Source organism: Macrosteles quadrilineatus, unplaced genomic scaffold, assembly GCF_028750875.1.
Source record: "Macrosteles quadrilineatus isolate MER2022 unplaced genomic scaffold, UCM_ALF_1.0 Scaffold_3__2_contigs__length_128488019, whole genome shotgun sequence".
Lineage (NCBI taxonomy): Eukaryota > Metazoa > Arthropoda > Insecta > Hemiptera > Cicadellidae > Macrosteles > Macrosteles quadrilineatus.
In genome coordinates, this window is record NW_026542596.1 from 16,923,247 (window position 1) to 16,935,395 (window position 12,149).

A 12,149-nucleotide genomic window follows, 5' to 3' on the forward strand; every position below is an offset into this window, starting at 1 on the left:
CTCCCTTTCCCATAGCATTTTTGATTGCCCATACCCTTATCTAATCGTCATAATAGTTCCAACACTCCGGACAGCTCGCCTTGACTACTTCCTTCACCACTTCCTACGTCGCGGACCTGTTTCCCTCCCTTCCCATTGCACTTAAAGATTGCATATACCTTAATCTAATCGTCATAAACAGTTCCCGCACTCCGGACTACTCGCCTTGACTACTTCCTTCACCACTTCCTACGTCGCGGACCTGTTTTCCTCCCTTCCCATAGCATTTTAGGATTGCAGATACCCTAATCTAATCGTCATAAACAGTCCCCACACTCCGGACTGCTCGCATTCACTACTTCCTTCATATCACTTCCTACGTCACGGACCTGTTTCCCTCTATTCCCATAGCATTTTATGATTGCCTTTACTACTTCCTTCACTACTTCCTACGTCACGGACCTGTTTCCTTCCCTTCCCATAGCATTTTAGGATTGCAGATACCTTAATGTATTCGTCATAAACAGATCCTAGACTTCGCACTGCTACCCTTGACTACAATGTATCGAGTAATCTTAAGTATAATCTTTGCTCAATATTAACAAGTGATGTTTTTCCTTTTGTACTGTATTTGTAATTTCCTAGTATACTGTGGGTAGTTGGCTTATTATGAACACATGCTAAAACTTCAAATCTTTTGTTTACTTTTTACTTGTTATTTAATTCAGCCAACATGGTTACCTAGCAACCCATAAGACTAATGTTAAGAAAATGTGATTTTCAGTTTCATTTTTCTGCGGATTCCTGAGAGACTTTTTTAACGCCATATAGATGTTGGCACTCACCGATATGGTCTTTATCACCATGAAAAATTTGAAAACAATTGATTCAGCCGTCTAGGAGGAGTTTGCGTATTACGAAATGCATAAAAGTCGACGTATAAGAGCTTCGCTCGCTCCGCTCAATTATAAAAATTCACAAAATATCACAAATTATTTATGAAATTAAAAAAACAATCCTACTTTGGCAGTTCTCATTTTGTATCACAGTTTTTTGTTGTTGCTTAGTTCAAATTAGCTGTTTTCATAAATGCAAAAAAATAGTGCTGCACTCTGTTGGTAAATCTTATAACTTTTTAATGCTTTTGCATATCATAGAACCAACTTTTGTAGTTGAAACAGCTGACTAAATTATTTAATTCCATTTAAATATGAATACTCATAAGGTTAACATGGGGAACTACAGAGCCACTGGGGCGGAGCCCTAAAGGATTTTTGAGATAAGAATATGCCTATATGTTAATCGGGAATGTGAGCTATCATCATGCCAAATTTCTGCCCAATCTGTCCAGTAGTTAATGCGTGATTGAACTTCAAACAAACACACAAACTTTCACATTTATAATATTAGTAAGATAAGATAAGATACTTAATGAAATGTGTTTTGAGAATTTAAAGTATTTTGTTTACTAATTATTTTCCAAAATTTGTTGCAGGAGGGAAGGACACCGTGGTGTTCAACATAAGTAGTGTGAACACCGAAGAGGAGGTGAGACTAGCTCAGCTGCAACTTAACAGAAGAAAACTACACCAACGTCACAGACACAGGAGATTGTTGGCTCCACCTTACAGGATCAGGCTATTCCGAGCATCTCCTGGAGGCAAGCTGACTCCTCTAGGCTCTGTGCCGGTCTCCATGGTCCAGAGGAGCGTTTGGACATCCGTGGATATCACTGCTCCACTCAGAGAGCTCCTGCTAGACCCGAGGGGCGAAGTTTATGGTTACTCCTTAGCCGTGCGTTTCGAGTCTCCCTCGGGCAAAGTCATTCCTCCTTCTCATTTCCTTCGTGGGTTCCCCGACTCTCACGCTTTCCTCGTGGTCTTTTCAGAGGACGGCGAAGAGGAGGTCACGGAGGACGGGGGAAGACCTCCACCTAAGCCTCCGGTACACACTCACGCCTTGGTGCAACGTCTGCAGACGGGAGGTCTGGAACGAGTGTTCATAGACGACTCAGACAATAACCCCGATATAATTCCTAACTTTAAAAGAAGGATGTTTACCAGGAATGTTACTTTATCGAACAGTTTGACAACTCCTCCAACTGTAAATGAAACTCACTCTACTTTGGATCAGAGGGAAGATATGTCGGAGAACGAAATCATCAGGAAGACTAGATCCATCATTGATAACAAACTTCCAGACGAGAATGAAGATTTGATTCCGGTTTCCTCTCCAGAATCGTTTTTGACCTCCAGAATAGATATTTTCAATGGTGAGAGTCGCAATAAGAAACCGAAGAAAGTGCGGAAAGGCAAGCGTAAAGGAGGGAAGAAGCAGAAGAACTCGTATTCATCAGACAGATCGCAGAATATGTATATGGTAAGAAGAAAAGTAATTGTTATTTTTAAATAGTAACAGGCTAAATATAATTTTAAAACTTGGATTTTTAAATAACCTTACACATATTATTATCAGATTCATCATCGATATTCCAATACAAAAGTTCTTTGAGATACGATGAAAGTGTAACTTTGAAAGCATTCTAGATTTGGTAGACATGACCCACCTCGTTTTAAGTAGACGTGATGGATTTCGCGAGATTCAAATGAAAAGATTTAAAACGTTTCTAAAATTAATAAAACTACCGTAGTAAAATCGTATAAGAAACTACAATGTTTAAAAAAATGTTGTATTGTCTTGTATAAAACACATTGTTTAGCGCTAAAATAACTACTTTCATTACGTTGAATTTTTTCAAGATTAGGCCTATATATTTTAAAACCTTTTCTGGTTAACTTTTGACAAGTTTGGAAGTGCTCCAAGTCCCAAGATGCTGGAATATGGATTAAGTTTCGTGTTTCATCCCAGTGACGTCAGGACAAATTATGATTTCCTAACCTGTTAACCCTATGACACAGCTGATATATTGTTAGACCACAGGACACAGGACTTCTGTGCTCAATGCTCTGGTTTCAATCATGTTGATTTCTAATGGCGTTTAGCTATAAAATAAGTAGTCAAGTCCACACTAAGTGTGTGTACCTATTTAAAAACAATAATAAATGACAAAAAGAACTTTCTCTGAATTGTAGATATTGCTTCACTGATAGCTACGAGATTATTTTAATATACAGTAGATAACATACTTTTAAACAAACTAGCTCCTGGCATGGTGATACTGCGTATTATTTCACAATAATATTTTATGGGGGTGGCAGAATGTTTTACTGTAGGGCCTACTTCATTAAAAAAGTACAATATTTCGGAATTAAATCAATGACTTTGGAAAAAAACTCATCCCCAAAATGCATCAGGCTGTGTATATTTTATGGATACAGCGTTGCTTACAAGTTCGTAATTCTAACGTTTTACTTATTTTTTTTTATTGTAGAGCTATCCTCACTAAAAGCTAAAGGTTATTTAATAAATTAATTAATGAACAATAATTAACTAATAATACATGACACATTATAGCCTATATTATTCCCCCAGCAGCAAATACGACATATTAATACATTATTCAAAAACTGAAAGAAGTTTTTATTTTCTTTGTTGAAACTGTCGTAATGTTCTAATATATAGAAAACTAATCGCTTTTGAGGGGAATCTGAACCCCTCATGTTGTATGGGTATTTGAGTTTGAATTCTACCCTCTCGTACCCTTCATGACGCTAGGTCAACAAACGCAAGTATAGTCCTAAAATAATATGGATAAAACTAGGGGAAAACCCACCCGTCTTTTAACGAGACTTCCCTCAAAGTTTGAGACGATAAAATAGCCTAGCAACACAAAGAAAATATACAAATCATATCCTGACAAAAGGAAGCTCCTATAATATTAAAAGCTCTTTTAAATTTCAAACATTGGAAAAATATATAAATTACAATTCTATTAATTTTTGTCCCTCCAAGCGACGTGTTTTGTCACTCCCGTGTACCTATTCCCTCCAACACGCACCAGGCCAGGCGTTGTTTTAACATAAACTGCTAATTATAACAACTGGTAAACATCAACACCACTTCCACTGTTTTACCGGACGCCCAGCGCCCAGCCTTCAGTGGATGTTTTCAATAAACACGTGGACATTTCGTTGTGAAGAGTAGTTTGTGAACACATGTTGTTTAGGAGTTTCACAGAGGAACATTCAATGTCTTATGTTAAGATGAAAATATTTTCCTGTCCCTAAATTATCCTAAGATTCCTAATAGCTGTGTTACTTGTGTTTAGCAGCATCGTACGCACACTAAAAGAGACAGTTAGTCTTTTGAAGTTAATAAACAATTAGTGTAATAAAGTGAGTTAGTTTGAAATGAGTTAATAATAGTGCTAGTAGCAGGAATGTTATCGGTTCCATCCTGAGAAAAGTGTCTAAATTTTTGATAATTTAAAACTTGCCGTTAGCTTGAAGCGGTTCTTAGCGGAAAATATGCGCAAAATTTACCAAAAACCAAACCCAAAACCAGAACCAAAAATTACGATGAATACTTGGCTATCTAGAGTGTAAATACAAAATTAAGTAAGAAATAGTTTAGCTTGATTTAATAGAAGGATGATTGTAAGATAGTCAGTACGAAAATTAAGAAACGCAGTATAAATGAATAAATCAGCACTATGGGTCTGAAATATTTACTTAGTGCAGATAGAGAGTGTCTGTTTGTAAATATTGTGATCTTTGTTTCAGACACGGTTTTTTGAAAGAGAATTTAAATCGGTTTACATTTTTTAAACAAGATGACGGACGCCTCGCTTTGAATCGCAATAAAACTCAACTTCAGCCACATCAATAAGGAAATAAAAATTTAAGTTAACCTACCTCAAACAAGATAAAAATATCACGACAGTTAAAATCAATGACGTATTATTCACTTTTGTTGGTTTCTAGAAGTCAAAAAGGTTTGATGTATACTATAAAGTTGGGAAAAAACATTATGATTCATTCATCATAACCATTTATGTTGATTTATATCAGTGTTTACAACAAATCCTTGACACATTGATAACACCCAAATGACCATTTTATTATTAGTTGGTTCCAATGATAATAGTAAAGGCCTTTTTCATAAGAAAGTAGAAAGTGAGCCATTACATATGTGAAAACCACGATGAAACAGGCATAAATGAGATATACTCCGATCTATCTTCAACCTATCTTTAATCTTCTATCTTCTATATATTAACTTAATGCAGCAAAAAATTTTTCTGTAACATCCCTTTTACCTACGACCGTTTTTTTAAAGTATCCATTTCAGTTTAGTTCTTAGAATTGAAAAGTTTCACTTAACAGCTTTTTACTTTCATATCAGTATAGTTTCATTTCATATCAGCATAGTTTTTCTCATATCAACAAGGGTTACGGACCAATGAGGTTCAAGGATTGAGAGAAAAGAAGTACAATACTTCGAACGTCAACTAAAATCAGCTGATCAGTTGACAATTTTCATTGTTGATCCGGCTTGTTCCTGTTGATACTCGCGTATTCTTAACCTAAGTTGGTGGAAGTTAAATGAAGGTTGATTTTAAAATATCGGTTAGTGAAAGTGATGTTGACGAGATAGAAATGAGAGCACAAACTGTTTGTGCTAATCTTTTGCCACCAAAATCGAAACAAATGTATGAAATTACATACAAGCAATTAATTAAATGGACGAAACAAAATAAGGTTAAATTGATAAATGAAAATGTTCTTCTGGTTTATTTTGAAAACCTTTTAACCACTTTTTCACCCAACTCGTTGTGGACCACATATTCGATGCTGAGATCTAACTGTAAATTAACTGTTTCACTATATTATCCAGTTGTCCAAAAATATATGCAATATTTCCCTAATTGTACCTGATACAGTATTTATGGTAAGAATGCTGCTAGCAGAACCTATTGCCTGAAAAAGTAACGTATTATTTAACAAAGTTTTACAAACACGTAATTACATGAAATCAGCTGATTATACAATAAGTCGTTGCGTCACTTTCAGTGACAATGACAATAAACGAAAACATAACCTCTCTAGGAAGTTATGAGTAGTGATTGTTAGTAATAAAAAACCAGATTTTTAGTAATTAAAAAACGGTCGTAGGTAAAGTAGTGTACGCAACTCGCGTTAATAGTCTTTACGCAATCGTTGTGTAAACTACTATTTCAGCCGTACTACTGAACAGATTTTGACGATTGACTTGTCATTGTAAAGCTTATGATCTAGCAAAGTGGTGAATGGTAGTAACTAAATAGTATATTTCATATCAAGAGTAGAAAGTTAGTCATTACATTTTGAGGCCATGTTTGAAGTGAGTGATTTATCAAGCACTTTTAATATGGTCGAGAATTTTTAATGACCCACTTTAACTCGTGTTTTCAACGTAGTTTTTGCTACACTACAAAGAATAATTATTTTTTGATATAAAAACACACAAATACATTGGAATATTTCTTTTACAATTATGGACATTTCAAAACTAATAGCATTTCTTAGGTAGTTGCAAATTAAAACAGTTGTTGAAAAAAAAATAACAAATAGGTCCATTTTAGCGAATTTCCCATGTAGGGAATAAGCTATTACCGTAGTACTAATGGTAAGACCTGGATCCGGGACCGATTTACTTTTTCAGGCCAAAAACACCATCCGTTCAAATTCACACACACACACACACACACAGATATATATATATATATATATATATATCTGTATGTATACATTTATATATGTGTCCGTTAGCGCGATAACTCGAATAAAACTCATCCGATTTTGATGAAATTTGGTAAAAACGTGTAAACCTACGTTTATTTGAACGAGTTCGCGAACCAGCATGATCGGACTATGGGAACAGGTGTTTATGGGGGGTTTTATGGGGTAAAAATTGGGTTTTCCCATTTTTAACTCTAAAAACTTAAAATTTAACATTTTCTTTCTAAACCATTTTGTAGAGCTTAAAAAAAAAATAATTTAGAATATTGAAGCGTTATTATGCGCCTCATGGTTACGGAGAAAATTCCAAAAAACTGTAAATTTAAAATTCCCATGTTATTCTTATGGAGAATAAGTAACCTGTTGTACTTTGTTTGTTTATGAACATATTTTGATCAAATTTGGAAAATGCATTCATTTCATTCTAAACTATTAAAATTTTACAAAAAAAAACATTTTTACCCTCCCTCTTGCAGCAAACCTAAGTACTCTTTAAATTAATGTTTTTTAAATAGGGAATAAATGTGATATTTTAAAGGAGACATTTTTGTGTAAATCTAATCAAGCAAATGGAAATTCGCTTAGTCTGCAGGTTTGCTGCGGCGGGGGTATTTTTTATTTTGAAAAAAAAAACACAGTAATCACAATTTTTGCATAATAAACATTCTATCTGCGTATTAAACAATGTATTGATAAATTATTGCAGTTAATGAAAATAAAACGAAAACAGGTGATTTAACAGTTGTGTGGCGAAGAAATATTTCAAAATTCTCTTTAGAAAGTTCAATAATCTATGTTTGTATAAAATATAAATACCCATCAACGATGTTGTCGGCGATCCTAACAAGAGTTTGTGGCTTGGTAAGTGGGAGCTTTTAAAAGCTCGATGATAGACTTAACGATCAACCTTATCACATAGAAGATTGACCCTGTAAAGTGACCAGCTGGGATAGAGTTAAGCTAATGAACACGTCAACTAAAATATCAGGCATCGCAATGTAATTTACCTTCATAGGCTGTACAAGCAGACAAATAGCAATAAACTTTTTCAAAAAGGGGTTTTAGTAAAAATTCACATATTTTGAAAAATATTCCGTTGGCTCAGAAACCTAGAATTGTATACAGCTGTTCAAACCGAGCGTATCCTACGTTACCTAACTAATACGTCCAATCTGAGCTCAATTGAGAATTTACTCAATACCATAGATAAAACATACTTTTTTAGTTGATTAGTTGCCCCTTGTGTTGCTTAGTCTATCCAAATACATAAAATAAAGTTTAGATGGTTAAGAACTATTAGATATTTTATTTTACCAATTTGTACATGTGCACAAACTACATTGCGTATTTCGATGGATGTTATTAAAAGTGTTGTATTAAATAAGTAGCCTGGTTCTTTAAGACATAACAAAACCTAACCATTAAGACCAAATCAAACCTGGAAAGGAATAATAAATAACAATTTAGGTATAATTTCTCACCCAATAAATTAACTTTTAACTGCACTTTGTCAGCCTATTAAAACCATTATAAACAGGCTGGACTGTGTTCAGCTGCAAAACAATTAAAATGTATGAACTGTAATATTTTCTGAAATTTAAAAAGGAAAAGTTCTCGGCGTTCTATCAAATCCCCTCCATCATTGGTTTCTGCCCTTGCCAAAAGACGGCTTGTTTATGCTAACTGCCGACTGCATTTTATTGGTCTTTGTGTTATTGACTATTGGCACGTTTCAGGGGTTTATTTGGCTGACTAATTTTTGTTTTTATTTTGTAAAAAACTATTTCGTCTGTAAAATCTGTTAGTTTTTATTACCGTGAGCTCTAATTCATACGATTGTGCATAAGTATACTCGATAATCAAATATTGAAAACTTAAGATTATACATTTTAAATAAGTTTCGTCAAATCAGCGAATGTTATAAACACTTCTGAGATTAAAACTCCATAGTATTTTTAAAACAACATCTACACATTTGCTATGTTGTATATAATATTGAAATTAGCCTATGTTGTTATTTATGCATTTTTGAATAATAGGACAGCAAATGGAGAAAAGATTTCTACACTTTTTTGTAACCACATTTTAGTTTTTGAAATCAAATGCAATGAAATTCTGTTTTATCAGATCTTAGTGGTATAGCAAGCACATTAAACCATACAAGATCTATACTAAAATATTTTTTAAGTGTGTACGAGGTGTTAGCCCGTCCTACGTACGGGAATTCAGTAGTCAGTTAAAACCGTGTACAATTCAGATCAGCTAGTTTACACATAAAGACAAAGTTTCTTGCAGTTTTAATGTGAAAAATCATCATGTAAACAAATGTTGTGTGACCAAATATTTTTTTATTCCATCATAGGCCTATACGATATGCATTTTAAATCCGATAATTTTACAATAAAACAGCAATTCTGCAATTTTTACGATGTGAAAAGCGTTGAAGTGAGATTTGCAGCCGATTCGCACAGACGCACACTGATTATAAGTAGGCATACAGTAGAGAGAGTAATAGTCAATTGAGAAGTGGATAGACCTAGTCAACGATACCACCTTCCATACTTACTTACTTACTTACTTACTTACTCCTTCTTCATCTTTTACCCAAAAAAGGGATAGATTGCGTCTCGACAAAAAAAATTGCATAGGTACCTGTCTCTTCCATAATTATTATCACCACAATACAACTACTATACACAATTTCCAGTAGGTCTGAATGAAACGACCTAAAATAAAACGATAATATCCATTACAATTCACAGTACACATAATTTAACTTTGGTGTCCTAACTTCAAAAGTAATCGTCACACCTATCCTTTATATCAATGTCACTGCATCAATTGTAAAATAAATAAGTGTAAACAAAAAAAAAAGCAAAAACAATAACAGTTTGTTTTGAAACAGCTGTTTGGTTCAAATAACATTCACTTGAAAAAAAGAACTTGTCACATGTAGCAGGAATATAAAAAGTAAACACGCTAGTAAAGCTAATGACGTAATTGTCAATGTTTATTATCCATACCGTATATCAGTTCTATTCTTGATAATTACCCACCCTCATTGAATAAATGTACATCGTATGATTTCCCATATTAGTTAATTTAAACTACAATATATTTATAGTTGAAATAAAAGTGATATTTTCACGTTTGGGGGCGCTGATATAGGCACCCCCAAACGTAACCACAACTGAACACGATTTCATAAAAGGATGGTTTATCTAATTGCAGTATCCTAGGTCATGTTGACGTTGTGTTCAATCTATGTCATCCATCTGTTTATCTTTGTATAAAACCCGGCTGATGTTGTGGTTGTAATTTAAAATCGTGATTCCTGATTATTCTTGATCTTCTTTTTATGACATCAATATTTCCGGGCCTAATCCAATGAAAGTTAAAGCAGACAAACATTAATTGTAAACAAAAAGCTACCATGAAGAATTAAAACATGTAAACATTGTTATTTTTCTAATCTTTCCTTGAAAAGTGGAGCAGTAAAATCATTTGCATCTATCATTTTTAATAAGACTCGTGTACAGAGCCTCGATTTGTACTGTGGTTTAATTAATTTTGGTCTAAACTATTTTAAACTGTGGTCTAATTATCTCTACTGATCTTATTTCCTATAATCATTGACAAAATAAGAGTAAATAAAATAACCTAATAGTTCCATAGTTTATATTTAACCAGCTGTTAGTTAAAACAAATTATATTGATCTAAAACAAATCGAAGATTACAAAGATTGCTTTAAAAAATAATTTGAACATCCTAGTATTTTACTATGTATATTTAATTAATCCGTCATACTCTTACAGAAGAATTGAACGTACCAATGATTAGCATTACACATAGTATAAATAAGTCAACCCTAAGTATGTCTTTACATTTTTATCCAAATGCTGAATTTGTGACACAAAAGCTAAATGTTTACAGCTGTTATGTTAAGCACATTATTTTATGACAAAAACTAGTTTAGAATCTTAGCGTCGGCTGCTAGACTTTTTAAAAATTAAAACTTAATATCTAAAAAACTGGGACCCTAAACTAAAATTATGGCTTCGACATTCCCTAGTTTTCAAAATTATCTTTCTTTCAACACAAAAATCATGAAAATCCGTCAAGTTGTTGATTCAGAATCGTGAAATAAAAAAACACTGTTTCGTTTTAATATTATAGATAATTTAATACATTGGTTAACATAAACTTTAAAAGTAATCATAAATATGGTTGATTAATTTTAAGGGATTTCCCCTAAACATTCTGAAATTATTGTTTGGCTCGTTAATAAAAAAACAATAAATAGTAAAAACCCTTTTGGGCATGATGATGACCGGTGTATAGGTTGAAATCGATCACCATTGTAATATATTTTACACCGGCATAACATATATTCATTGTATTGTAAACATTTATGGTTTGTACAGTGTATTTATCGAATATAAAAGTTTTCAAATGCTGCAAGTTTTCAAAAAATATAGTATTTTAGTTTAAATCATACCCGTAAAATAAATACAGACATAAAAAAATACTTAATGTAAATTTATATTAATAAAAGAATTTGTTGGATTTTTGTGTGCAGCAAATCGACCCCTAAATATTTATTTTTATAGGTATATTGGGGTGCCAATTTAAAGCTCTTATCCCATAGATGTGCCTTTTGTGGGTTTAGATGATATGCCGTGAAAGCCCTTCGTCCTAAAGGCTTTTAAAATTTCATAACTGAATTCTGTTGTCAATCATCTGAACTTTTTCAAGTTTACTTTTGTTTACATCAAATAGATGGCCATGATACAATAGTAGTTTACACAACGATTGCGTTTAGTGAGTCTTTACGACACGAGTAGAAAATTTAAGGCACGAGCCTTGGCGAGTGCCTTAAAAACTTCTACGAGTGTCGTAAAGACTATTAACGCGAGTTGCGTACACTATTTTACCTACGACCGTTTTTTAATTACTATCAATCTGGATTTAATTACTAACAATAACCACTGATAACTTTTTAGAGAGGTTATGTTTTCGTGTATTGTCATTGCCACTGAAAGTGATGCAACGACTTGTTGTATAATCAGCTGATTTCCTGTAATTACGTGTTTGTTAAACTTCGTTAAATATTACATTGCTAGCAGCATTCTTACCATAAATAATATTGTATCAGGTACAATTCGGCAAATATTTCATTTATTTTTGGACTTCCACCAACTTAATTAAGAATACGCGAGTATCGACATGAACAAGTCGGATCAACAATTAAATTGGTCAACTGATCAGCTGATCAGCTGATTAGTTGACGTTCGAAGCATTACAATTTTAATTATTTTCTCTCAATACTTGAACCTCATTGGTCCGTTACCTGTGTGGATATGAGAAAACTATGCGGATATGAAATGAAACTATGCGGATATGAAAGTAAACAGCTGTAAAGTGAAACTTTTCAATTCTAAGAACTGGACTGAAATGGCTACTTTAAAAAACGGTCGTAGGTAAAGTTG

At 33.4% G+C, this 12,149-nt stretch overlaps 1 protein-coding gene across 1 annotated transcript in view; it reads left to right on the forward strand.

Annotated features, from left to right (window-relative positions):
• The window catches only part of LOC128990334 (bone morphogenetic protein 3-like), a 42,554-nt gene that overhangs the window by 16,281 nt on the left and 14,124 nt on the right, over positions 1 to 12,149 (forward strand). The window contains exon 2 of the mRNA XM_054412672.1: positions 1,475 to 2,358. Coding sequence (XP_054268647.1) covers positions 1,475 to 2,358 — 884 coding nt within the window. The remainder of the gene's footprint in view (positions 1 to 1,474; positions 2,359 to 12,149) is intronic.